General features: G+C 36.0%; 1 protein-coding gene across 1 annotated transcript in view; it reads left to right on the top strand.

The window, feature by feature from the left end:
• The window catches only part of nisch (nischarin), a 34,556-nt gene extending 26,496 nt beyond the window's left edge, over positions 1-8,060 (top strand). Inside the window, exons 19-21 of the mRNA XM_036559301.1 lie at positions 1,133-1,261; positions 4,285-4,446; positions 6,465-8,060. Of these exons, the coding sequence (XP_036415194.1) occupies positions 1,133-1,261; positions 4,285-4,446; positions 6,465-7,093 (920 nt within the window). The 3' untranslated portion in view covers positions 7,094-8,060. The remainder of the gene's footprint in view (positions 1-1,132; positions 1,262-4,284; positions 4,447-6,464) is intronic.
• Positions 8,061-13,871: the final 5,811 nt, after the last annotated feature.

Raw genomic sequence — 13,871 nt, 5'->3', positions numbered from 1 at the left:
AGGGGTAGGGTGTACCAGTTTTTGTTGAGATAGAGGGGTAGGGTGAAGTGTTAGGGCTACATGGTCCTCCAAACAGAGGTTTTTCAGAGGGTCACTCCAAACAGAGTGTTATGAGGAAAAAAAAAAACGGCAAGATGGCTGCGCAAGTGACCAAAGAAACCCACAAATGAGTATTTTCTCTGTTAAAAAAATTACGATAACCACTGTATTATCTTAGTTTAATGTCGTTTCAATGTATTATGGTCCTTTTCTTCATAACCAGCATAAAAAAGTTGCGAGTAGTAAGCTGATGTCTTGGTTGCTAACTAGCTAAATTTCCTGTTCCACCTTAAATGATGCAGCGGTTCTGACGCCTGAAGCACTAGAATGTAACTCCTGCTCCATTTAAGGTGGAACAAAAAATTTGAACCGGAAGCTGGCAAATAGCTCACTTCATCTTCATATTACTGAAGAATTAGGGGTGGGTGATAATGAATAATTATTGTGTTCCCCCTCTTTGAAGGCATATGATGCCCTAAATGTAACTAAAGCCCAGCAGTGAGGTTGCTGAACTTTACCCTCCTCTGCTATCACTGCAGACTGGCAGGGTCGCCTACAGAGCAGCGCTAGTAGCCTGTTAATGAAGTAATTTTTTATTTGAGGGTCCCATTTCATAGAGGAAGATTTCAACCACAGATTTCAACCACAGATTCCAACCACCTTTCAAAGGGGTTAGGGGTAGAAATGGGATTGGGCCTAAGTAATCCATTCTCTTCACTCTATGGATAATTTGAAGGGAGTCACTGTATTTAAGCTACTGCAATAATATATTCCCTCACATGTTCAGTGTACATCATCAGAAGGTATTTTTTCTAGTCTTTAAATTAGTACCACTGTAAGAGGCATGTGGCATGTACAACACTACAACAGATGTAGTGAAAATTTAGTGATATTTTTATTTTTTCATTTTGGCAAATTAATTTATATTAATCTTTTTTTATACTTTTTGTTTACATCTTTATGTGAACTCTTAATACCAATTATTATATCTGTTCATTTCTGTAATCCATAACTTCCAGTCCTAATCCATAAACAGATTGTAAACTGTGACTCTCTATAAAAGAAATTACAACTAAAACATTTCTTACTGCAGTGATGTGGAACTGGCACCCATCAGAGCACAAGGACACAGATTTCCTCATCTCATTCTGCTTTGCAATGAAACTGAATGAGCTGCAGAGCGTGAACGTGGGGCTGTTTGACCAGTACTTCAGAGTGGTCGGTGAGTAGAGGATGTGTAGTAATGAAGCAGTTCAGAATAAGGAGAATTGTGTCTCAGTTTATTGTAATACATTACAGGACACTGGAAGCCTATCAGATTCAAAATTCAAATGTAAATGTAGTTTGTAAAACTTTTTCCTATATTTGAATTTAAATTCCTGCTCATATACACAATAAAATTAATGGCATTTGCCAAGCTCGTCCATACTGAGTGGATTTATTTAAAGTGAAAAATGAAAATCTGTTTCCCAAAGCATGAATATCAGAAGCAGGGCGGCTGATAATGATTCGTTAGTAGATTATTTTATCAGTGCATCAGCTGATCTAAATGATCATGTTCAGAAGAGCTATAGAACAGTACAGAGTTCACTTACGTTTGATTTTATCTAACAAATAATTTGACTTCAATTCCAACAATTCATTTAAAAAGTTGGATCTTGATGACACCAATTGCTAATCAGATAAAGCAATGCTGAAGCCTTCCACAAGTATAATATCTTCCTCCTACAAAACATGAATGCAGGCTTAAATGATTTTTGAAGTTGTAGTTTATAAATACAAAAAATACAGTTTTAATATAGCCCGGCCTAATAGCCTCATAAAAAATAATGAACTACAGCAGCCTATAGGTTAAACATGGTGATTTTATTATTTTAGCAAGAAGCGATTTACACATTAAGCAATTAACAGTGATTAACACATCATCTGCACGCTGTTTTTTTGCTGAAATTAATATATGGTTAAAAAATTAACCATAAAATGTGACCCGTGCAGAAGTTATGTATTTTTTCTGATACGTTAAATACAATTTAAAATTTTACGCTAAAATTTGCAGAAACTGCAAATTCTGAATTTAAATGTGTTTTTTATAGAGGACGTCTTAACTTATTTTCACTTAGGAAATCAACAAAACTTTATTTGACCAGCGGTGTTTACTTTTGTATACGACTGTACAGGCTCTTAAAGGCAGTTGATTAACTGTCAAATTGACGTACTTGCTGCGTCAGCATAGTTGATGCTGAAGAGCTGCATCAGTCCTAATGAGAAGGTGAGAATATGTCATGGCAAAGAGAGGAGGCGCTGTTTCTCTTTTTTACGTTTCAGTATTGCCATCTGCCTCACGTGGTGTTTCACCATTATCAAAGAATTCAGAAACCTCTTTGCAAATTAATTTCCAACTTATTTCCTTTATCTTTCTGACCGCATTATTGCATAATTGCATGAAACATATCAATGCTGTATAAGAAGTACATTTTAGTTTCATTCCCAGTTTGCATTTTCATTTGAATAAAGCTACTAATAAGCAAATCTCTGAGTAAATGAAATAAGAATATTTAGTATATCAAGTGCAAACGTCATTACTAAATTAAAACAGCACATTGAAATACAGTCATTCAACTTATGTTACATGTCATTTGATTCTTTTGCATTGAGTATGCTTTTATACTGAACATCTCACTCAGTGTAATTTAAAGAAAGTGTTTTTGCCTGGAGTATTTTCCATTAGTGGTTTGAGTTTTTATGACATCTCAGACACCGACACAGCTGGGACCACACTGATTTCCCCAGTGAGACCTTTCATAACTAATTTTAAAGTGAAATACTGTGCCAGGGCTGATGTCTAGTACTTTTCATGTATATGTCTGCCAATGCTGATACGTTTAGAGTATAACATTTATGAAATGTAGAACACATCGGCCTGCATTAGCATTACAGAGAAATACAAGATTTATGTCTGTTGGGTTACAATTATAGTAAAATGAATAAAATCTCAACATTTCACTGCAGTAGTAATCAGAGTCATTTAAACATTACAATATCCACTTGTGTCACTGCTAAAATAGACAGTTGTATGGAAGTTTTGGCACCCCAGGTCAAATGACATGTTTTGTTGATTTTCTAAGAGAAGATAAATGAACGCATCCTCTACAGAGAACACACTTCTGCACAGTTTAATGCACAATTTGCTGAGTTTAACATATATTTGGGGAGGAATAAAAAGTGGCCTGTGCAAAAGTTATGGCACATGTTATATTTTATGGTGTTTTTTTTCAGTACTGAGTAAATAAAAAGAAATTGTGCAGTAAAAATTGCAGAAAAATCATTAAAGTGTTCACTGTAGAGGATGTGTGTACTTAGTTTTCACGTAGAAAATCAACAAAACAAGTAATTTGGCTGTTCAGACTTTTGCATATGACTGTACAGGCCAATAGGAATTGGCCAAGATGGGAATCAGCAGATCTTTGCTCTAAGTGGCAATCAATCAATATATTATTTTTATTTTGGTAGATCTGTGTTGCAATTCAATAAGGTAAATAATGTAAGGCAGGTAAGAGCGCTCATAATATCACATGACTCATGCTTTTAGTGTAGCACTTTATTTGATTCATGTTTTTAGATTTGTTTCATGTTATTTGAAAAAAAAAAAGTTTTTTGATTCTGAATTTGAAATGTCACTGGCTCATTAAAGAGCAAATAATGTTACTTATATTGTGACTCTGGCTAACAGAAAGTGCTAGAAATGTGATGATGTGTTTTGTGCATCAGCTAAACAATGGTTAAAAAAAGACAGTTTAGCTGTCAAGAGATCCAAATCAGCCATAAAAATTCAGAATTGTTGCATCCCTACAGACCAGTTAATAGAGTCTATGGCTAGGAGCTGCATTCCTGTGCAGGAGAAATTTGCCAACCCCAAATTGCAAAACATTAAGCTTTTAATGGTCTTAACAACAAATTGTTAACCAACTTGGTATGGGATGCTTTTTCCCTGTTGAAGTCTTGTGGGTAAACTTTTAGACAGGAAAAAAAGCCAGTATTTTTCCACTGAGCATTGGTGGCTTTAATCAGTTCAAGCCTGTTTGTGTTTAACGTCAGACCAAATATTCTCTGTAGGGTTTAAATCTTGACACTGACTAACCCAAAACCATCAGTAACAATCATCATATTTTGGGCTTGGTCCATTTTTTCTGCACAGGAGTGTACAAGGCAGAAATCTGACAGCGCTTTCTTTGTTCCTGTTCAAAGGGCCGTCTGCTGAGCACATCATCACCTGCCTGACGAGAGACAGCTACAGCACACATCACTTTCTCCAGCAGCTGATGACGGTGCTGTCTTTACTGGAGAAAGTGCCCTCGCCGGAGCCCTCCGAGCAAGACTTTTACACTCAGTTTGGGAAGAAGAGCACAGGTATAATAAACCATCAGCTTCTTGAAAGGCTGCACAATATATTGCTTGTTAATCATTATCTTTCATCAAAAATCACTGATCTTTGTGACACTGATGTCACAGAAGGCTACAATATGCAAACAAGCCACCTAACCAGTCTAAACAGTCTAAAAGAAGAAAGGCCAACACGGGCAGCCTAAAGAGGTTTGTGCCCTCCATTGCTACCTACGTCACCTATCCTGGATATGTATAGATAAACTGTATAATCCTATAACTCGGAGGCTAAAAGTGACCGATATAAATGCTGTCATAGCATTTATTTTGATACTTAAAGACCACAATCCTAGCAGTAATTTGTCACCAGCTGCCATTTTGAGCAATCAAATTAATGTAGAGGAATGTACACAACTTTTATCAAAGTGCCTTTTATCATTAAACTGACTAAATCGAAAATAGGTGTTTCCATAGCAATGTGAATGGAGCTTCTTTGTCACAGTGATAGGAAACATGGTAGCTAACACACTTTAAAAAATGACTGTAAATTTACAGTAACTTACTGGCAACAGAGTTGCTAGGTAGTTACAATAATTAATTTTGACACTGTGCATACTGTAATGTTTGTTTACAGTAATGACACTATTTTTAAATGCACTACAGAACTATTTTAGCAAGACTACATATTGACAGTACATTACAGTAATCAACAATATCCTCTTTTCTGAATATTATGTATCACACACATTAGAGAACAGCAGTAAAAAGGTTTTTTAAAATGAATATAAACCACATTTTAAAGATCTTAACTAAAGCTAAAAATTCGAATTACTTCACTTTAGTTTCTCAAAAATACAAACAGCTGTTCTCTCAAAAGTTAACAGGCTGTTAGGCTCATCTGTTAATACTCAGTTAGGCTTTAGATTAAAGTATTTAGGAAAGGATTCACCAAAAGCTGCTGTATACAAGGTAAAACTATGTTACATGCATGTCTTACAAGCTCCAGAAGTCTTTGTTTAAGCGCAATCTAAATGGTATAAAAGTGAATGTACACCAATGTTAGCTTGGCACTAACGTGACACTGCAAATCCCATAGAGACTGAATCTCATAGCTAGTTGGGATTAGCATTACTGTGCAATGGTAATCAGGTAATGGAAAATGGATACTTTCAAAGTTAAAACTTCTACATTAAATTTTGCAGTGTGATGACATACGACAAAAACATAAAATGTTCAGAAACTTGAACTTGAATATCTCATGCTTTTTTTCATGGTGGTGCAGGTTGTACTTGGCAAGCTGGCATGCTATTAGATAGGTAGCTTGCATTAGCTAGCTAGGCTACTGTTTACTAGCTTTACCACAAGTATACACTTTTTGTATTTACTGGTTTACAGATATTAGTGTAGCTCCCCTATCTCTTTAAACATTTAAATAATGTAAAACTGAAAAATAAAATTATTTACCGTGTAGACCAGGGGTTCTTGACCTTTTTCACCCCAATGCCCCCTTTTTTATAACTACAAAGCATAGCGGACCACAGAAAAACTAATATCAACTTTTTAGATACAACTTTCTTTTTCTTTTCTTAAGTGCTGACACTGAAAACCTGAGAATCAGGGACTGAAAAAGATCAGATCGTCAAAAGTACTTTTGGTGCCTAGTTTTACAGGGACATTGATGATGTGGTATATTTTTTGATGTATTATTACAGTATTGTTGCAATAATATTGCCGTAGCTATAAAATAAGTTGTTTAGTACAGTAAAATCTGCCTGTACTGTAAATGGTTTCCATGCATTCAGCATGTGATGCTGTATGAAAACTGTAAAACACATTTCAAGTATCTTACTGGCTTGAAAACAGTATATTCTAAAAATACAGAAATTCTTGACAGTGAAAGCTCCAGTTCCACATGCTTCCTCATATGCTTACCAACTACTCTGGGAGCAAAGTTTATGTGGCTAAAGAGGACAAACACAAAGACTCAAATTGAATCACTAAGATAAGGTGAGACTTTAATGCTGTGTTGCTTTCATCCGAAACAGGTAAAATGGAGAATTATGAACTGGTCCACTCAAGTAAGGTGAAGTTTGTATACCCGAGCGAGGAGGAGATCGGTGACCTCACCTTCATCGTGGCGGAGAGAAAGGGTTCTCAGGGATCCTCCCACTCCTTCAACATCCTCTTCTACGTGCTGGTGTTCCAAGTGCGGAGCATTTCGGGTCACTCGGCCGAGAAGCAGCATCAGCTGCAGCCGAAGACCCTCATCCTCACCAGCACGGACGTCTTTCTGCTGGACGAGGACTATATCAGCTACCCACTGCCCGAGTTTGCGAAGGAGCCGCCACAGAGAGACAAGTACTGCCTCACGGACGCCCGCCGGATACGCGATCTGGACCGAGTGCTCATGGGCTACCAGACTTACCCTCAGGCACTCACTCTGGTCTTTGATGACGTTCCAGGTCCAGATCTGTTGTGCCATCTCACCATGGACCACTTTGCAGATGAGCAGGAGAGGGGCGAGAGGATGCAGGGAAACAGTGGGGCTGAAAGTGAGGTCCAGTGGTGCATCTTCGTGCCCAGTGCTGAGAGCAGAGAGAGGCTGATTTCACTTCTGGCTCGCCAGTGGGAGGCACTCTGCAGTCGGGAGCTTCCAGTGGAGCTCACTGGTTGAAGCGTGGAGATTTGTTTTTTTTCCCACCATGCAGTACAAAGACAGAGAACAGGGAAATTCTCCTCCCCTTTTACATGCACAAATACATACTGTTGCTGTCACATCAGTTCTCTTCTGAATGGACTGACAGAACTGACCTGGAATAAAACCTCGTTACATTAACGTACATCACAGCTAAGAACGTTTTTCCTTCTCCTGTAAAGTTGCCACTTCAGTTTTGTTACCGCAAGGACGATATACATAAAGTCACATCCTATTTTTTTTTTTTCTATTTGTCTCGACACAATGCATCCTGGGAACTGTGAATAGAGTCCACATGAGTGTAATATTTTCTTTTATATCAGGCTTCGAACTACGCTTGTCTTTCCTCGCTGCTTTCGTCTTATTTATCTGCTGCTGTGCACAATCTCCAACATGTAAATGACTGATGAGACCTGTGTGAACTCTGTGTGTTATTTTACATTTTCGAACAGTATTATTGTATTTTAATCGTAATTAAGGAAATGTATCCATTTTTGGACAAAAGGTTTTCCTAGCTGATTTTATTTTTCTTTTTATGTTTTAAAGCAGGCGTGTCAAACTGGGGAACTTCTGGGCCAAAGTGCTGTGGAGCGTTTACCCTCATCTAACGCTCTGAATTCAGTTCATTGCCTTGCTAATGAGCTGATGAGCTGAATCAGGTGTGTTTAATGAGGCAATGTGCTGAAGTCTGCAGTGTTTTTCCCTGGGAGGACTGGAGCCTGACACATATGTTTTCAAGTGTTTTGGCCTTTTAGAACCTATTTTGAGTTTTAGATCTCAAGGTTGCACATGAACACAAATGGAAAACCACCCTACAAACGTTTACAGAATGTTGCGGCTCGATGTACGTCGGCTCAACACTTCGAGATTATTTCACCGTGGAAATTAAGAACTGAACATGCACTTTCGAATTTTTATGAATAAACATGGTTAATGCAAAAACGACCTTTATTGGATCTCAGAGTCTCTTATTTTGTATTACAGCTGATCAGTTCAGAGTAATCTATAACACAGTGGTCAAAACAGTGTTTGTTTTCCTACACTTCCAGTCAAAAGTTTGGGATCTCTGTTTTCAGTGACACAGTACCTACTTGTTGAGGACTGATATATAAAATACACTTTATGACAAGCTGTAAATAAGTGAACACATCCTCTACAATGAACACGTTCTGCACATTTTAATACATGATTATGTATTAAACATATGTATATCATGTTTATTTGCTGAATTTTACATATTAGGGAAAAATAAAAAACTTGAAAAAAATAAAAAAAGTGACTTTTGCAAAAATTAAGGCACTTTTTTGTGTTTTGTTTTTTTTTTCCCAATATGTTAAACTCAACAAATAAATACAAATTGTGCACAAGAATTTGCAGAAAAAAGGGCTGTAGAGGATGTTTTAAAGTCGCTGTAGAGGATGTTTTAACTTATTTTCACTTAGAAAATCAACAATTTGACCTGGGAGTTTTAAAAAAAATGAATTTTTAAACTAATTTAAAGGAAATTATAAAAAAGAAGAAAAGCTAGAACTGATAGATGATTCTAAAATAACTGCGAAACCTGTAGAAAATTGAGAATGAAGTTTTAATAACATTAACACTCAGAATGCTGACCATAAATCAAAGATTAATGTTCATAAATCTCTGACAATAAATTATGGTTTCAAGCTAACAGTGTTTCAGTCTCCACTGTAAAAGTTATTATTGAATTAAATAAGTATTATTAAGAGATTCAAAACTTTTTGACAGTAGTGGAAACATATAATTAGAGAACATCAAACTGTTGGCTTGTATGTTTGCATCTTCCAAACAAAAATAAAACACCAAAAAAGTGATAATCGATGTACAGCTGTATGCAATAAGTTTGGGCGCACCTGGTTAAATTACATGTGAAAATAAGGTCACTACATCCTCTACAGAGAACACACTTATGCACATTTTAATGTACTGTTTATTTGCTGAATTTAACATATTGGAGAAAAAATACAACATAAAATGTGGCCTGTGCAGAAGTTATGGCACATTTTATATTTTATATTGTGTTTTTCCCACTGTGTTAAAATCAGCAAACAGCAAATAAATAGAAATTATGCACTAAAATTTGCAGGAAAAGCCATATTTAAGCATATTCTCTGTAGACGATGTGTTCACTTATTTTCACTTAGAAAATCAACCAAACATGTCATTGTGCACCCCATCACCTGGGGTGCACAAACTTTAGCATACAGCTGTATGGTTGCTAAATCTAAATGTGCATGTGATTTTAAAGAGCAGCGTAACATTTTGTAGATTAAAGTTGACAGTTTTCAGACGCTTACATCTTTCGATCTGTTAAACCCAGATTTCTGACTCTAAATTTTACTGTCATGTTTAATTAACGGTGAACAAAACAAGATGTGCATTCTGAAACATTTCACTGCTGTGGGAAAAAACCTCATCTCTCCACTTGTCGTTTTTCAGTTTTTGACATCATTTGAAAATGCCTAAGGCTCTTTACACTTTGGACATATGAGGTTTTGATCCGACAACAGCGATACACAGTGTGTTACAGACAAGTTTAGACAAACTTCTTGACCTCCTTTTTGTTTGGGCAATTTTCGGAACCCACAACGAACAGTCAGCAGTATTAGAACCTACTTTTTAAGTTCACCAGGACAAACCTCAATGTTGAAAAATGCCAACTGACACCAGTTAGCATGCTCTCTGTGTGCCAGTTCTGCTCTGCTGCAGTTTTATTTCATTTTGTTTTATTTTCATTTCATTTCTGCTGTTCTGAACTTGGAATGTAGTGTATAAATGTGAAAAATAGGAATATTAGAGTAATAGGAAACTGGTGGCATGTTGTGTTATGTTTGAGGGACCAGCATTGGGCATTGTTAGTTTGACCTCATCATTTCCTGTTATTTCAGGGAAAACAGAGTGTGCTCTGTTGGAAGGTCAGAACACAGTGATGTTCAGCTGTACCTCAGTTTAGTATTTTGTGTACAGACTACCCTTGATTATTTCATCATTAAGATAAAGGTTATCATTTTTCAGGAGATGTTTCTGAAGAGATCTTATATTTTCACACATAAGATAAGGAAGATAAGGAAGGAGAAGGTCAAAGGAAAATAAATGAAAAAACAGGTTTAAAAAAAAAACAATTAAAAGCTCCAGAGGAAATGGGACACCTAACAACTGTGTAAGACCTGGTAGACACCAAAACTGTCCCCATGAGACAAACAGCGTGTAAAGCTTTCATCTTTGAGAGAGAGGAGAAAATCAAGCTGCTTCAGATCTGAAAACATCCACAGGTGTTTCTGTCCATCCTTCCACTGTGAGAAGACGACTCAGCGCTATGGGTCTGAAAGGATGTGTAGCTGTCAAGAAGAACCTCACTGAGAAAAGGAGACAGACACATCAAACAAAGAAGCTGAACAATGGACTGACCACCCCAGAGTCCAGACCTCAACATCACTGAATGTGTTTGATTACTTCAGAAAATGACCAACCAACTTCTAAGACTGAACTGTGGAGGTGTGGAAAATTATCCCAGAAGATTCTTTGTAAAACTGGCCGTTTTAACTGGAAATTAAACAAATGAAGGGGGTCTAACAATTTTGCATAGTACTGCATTACATATAAATATACTCATTTTATATAAAAAGGGTGAAACATAAAAATGGTTGTTAATATTGACATTGCAAGAAATTTAACTATACATTTTGGTTCATTGTGCAAAGGACAGCCAATCACTGCTGAAATGTGAACTTAAAATGAACTTCTGTTTTTTTCAGCTGGTCATATTTTATCAGTTTCTTGCTTTCATCATGTAAAAACATTGCGCTACACTGGAAATCTAGGTTAAACAATGCCAGGAAAGAACAGAACCATTCTGATGACACAGCAGTGTTAACAAGTGGCAGTTCCCAAATCTGCACATTTGTGATGTTTTTTTGCCACCCCAGCAATTCAAGAGTCTTATAGGCTTGATAATGACTTCAAAAAATAACGCATTAATTCAAAAATTAAAGCACATTTCTACTGGAGTGTGCCCTTCGCTACATGAACACTGGGAACTATATGGAAATTTCTTGATATCAGTGATAAAAATATCACTATTTTTGGAAGAAATGTACTGATCATGAATTTTTATTTTTCATTTTTTAGCCTTTTTTTAACCAGAGGCTCACACTGTGTGGCTTAAATGGACATGTTAAACACATTAGCACATTTCCAGTACTTTATATCAGCCGACGTCCCATCATACATAACACTATTTGCTTTTTTCAAGCTGTTGTTTTAAATTTTAAATGAGTTTCATGTTTGAAGAACATGAAAATAAATAAAGTGCTACATTGAAAGTAAGAGGCGATTGGCTGTTTAGCACAATGAGTCACGGATAATTATGCTACAAAACTTTGGTTCAGCTGTATCAGCAGCATCCAAATACATTAGTTACATCATAAAAACTGCAACACAGATTGGCCTAAGTGAAAATAACAAATCTGCCGATTCCGATCCTGCATCCCTACTTTGATGTCAGTGCAGCACTTTAAAATAAATTGAAAATCTTTTCAAAGTACTGATACACACTGAAATGGCTCAGCTGATTTACATTACATGGACTTTTTATTGAACCTTTTGCATTCCTTTAGTTTATCTATCTACCTAATTATCTAGTTTAGGCTAGCCAGCTTTAGCATATCTGCAATTCAAGTAACTATGCAGTAGCAGCAGACTGTTTACTTCCACTGTGACTTTTTAAAAAGATGTTAATCCTAAATAGAAATTAGGAAATTATGTTTCAAAAGTTTGTAAATTTTGAGTTTTGTACCAAAATATTTTATTAAAACTCATTTCTGTTCCATCACTGTAGACTACAATGTGCAGGTTACAGTTGAACATACTGTATACAGCATATATCGCTGCTGTCAAAACAAAACCTCCTATCTCCAATTTTGATGTTTTTTCCAGTTTTTGACATTTTTGAAAATGCCTGTTGTCCTTTACATTGTATATACATTTCATGCTGAAACGACCAAAAGAAATGACCCAAAACGACTTGGGAAAAAGTCTGGTTCCATTGACTTACATTAAAAGTAAAGTAGATTTTTGCTTCTCCTGTAAAGTTACCATTTTGGAAATATGAGGTTTTCTTCCCACAACAGTGATAAGCTGCTTCATTATCTAAAGAACTTTGTACTCTTCTGTTAAATTAAGCTTCCTAAAGGGTTCTTCGCTTCTATATACAGTTCCAGAAAAATCTATCTGGTTTAGCGCAGGGCTGCCCAACGTCTGTCACCTTCACCCATGAGGACGTTTGGTCTGGCCCACCAAAAAGTTACACTAACCCCACCCCCCTCAGCCAATCAGAGAGCAGACATATTTTAATACTGTGTGTCACTTTTTTTAAGTATTTAGTAACAAAATGTAGTGTAATGTTATAAAATGTACTGTTGTTAAATGAAAATATGGCAAATTTCAGTTCACAATTTCTATTTATTTGAGTTTAACACAAATACAAAACAAAAATAAAACATAAAATATACACTGCCAAAATACACTTGCCAAGTAAAATGATCTTAAATGTAGTCAGTTTATCTAATATTTCCCATTTTGAGATGGTTGTGCACTGATTATAAGATTATCTAGCTTTTTTATAGACATTATTTACTTGTTTTAGGTGATTTTATCAAGTAATATTATCTCACTATAGTAGCAGATAATTTGCTGGTTTCAAGTACGTTTCTTAAAAAAAAAAGAAGGAAAATTATCTGCCAAAATAATCTTTCCTCAATAAAATCACTTAAAACAGTAAAAAATGTCTAAAAATTGGTTAAATATTCTAAAATTAATCTTACAACATTCTCATCAGGAGAAATATTAGATTTATTGACTATATTTAAGATAATTATACTTGATAAAATGACATTTTTTTTGCACTGTAAATTGTACCATAACTTTTTTACAGGCCACATTTTTCCCCCAGTATGTCAAATTCAGCAATTAAACAGTAGCTGTGTATTAAAATGTGCAGGAGTGTGTCTCTGTAGACAGTATGTGTCACGTATTTACATAGTAAATCAGCAAAACATGGAATTTGACCAGGGGCGCCCAAACTTTTGCATACAGCTGTATATCAACTATTACTTTTTTTGTGTATTTTATTTTTGTTTGGAAGATGCAAAGATATGAGCCAACAGTGTGGTTTTCTAATTTTATATTTAAATGCACTAATGTTCAGAAGTTTATAATCACTGAATAATAACTGCTGTTATTTTATTCAGTAATAACTGAAAACTTATTTTCACTAAGCAAATCAACGAAACATGGAATCTGGCGCCCAAACCTCTGCAGATGATTGTTTATTGTTTTGTCTTTTCACATTTTGGCCCCAAGACAAAAGTTTCACGCTGGAATAGAACGCTCACGTTACATGAAGGTTGGTTTTTTAAGAATCATCTACTGAAAGGTTCTTTACGGAACCAGAGGTGGTTCCTCAATGGCATGGCAGCCCATTCTGGTGCCTTCATTTGTGAGAGTGAAGGTCCAGCCTGGCACTGATCAGAACAACTGATGCAGATGTTGTAAGACTTTCTGAAAAAAGCAGCTGAACTCTGAAGAGCAGGCTTTCTGGCTGCAACACACCTCTGAACAATGAAGGCTCTTCTGCTAATTGCCATTGAACAGTTTGTTTTTTTCCAAATTTTTTGCTGAACCTCGCAGAGCGGTCAGCTGACAAGCACGGATTTCCTAACAGTCATGGGGGCGATTC

Source organism: Colossoma macropomum, unplaced genomic scaffold (genome assembly GCF_904425465.1).
Source record: "Colossoma macropomum unplaced genomic scaffold, Colossoma_macropomum, whole genome shotgun sequence".
Lineage (NCBI taxonomy): Eukaryota > Metazoa > Chordata > Actinopteri > Characiformes > Serrasalmidae > Colossoma > Colossoma macropomum.
Note: the sequence above shows the minus strand (reverse complement) of the source record. Positions and strands in the feature narration are given on the sequence as shown.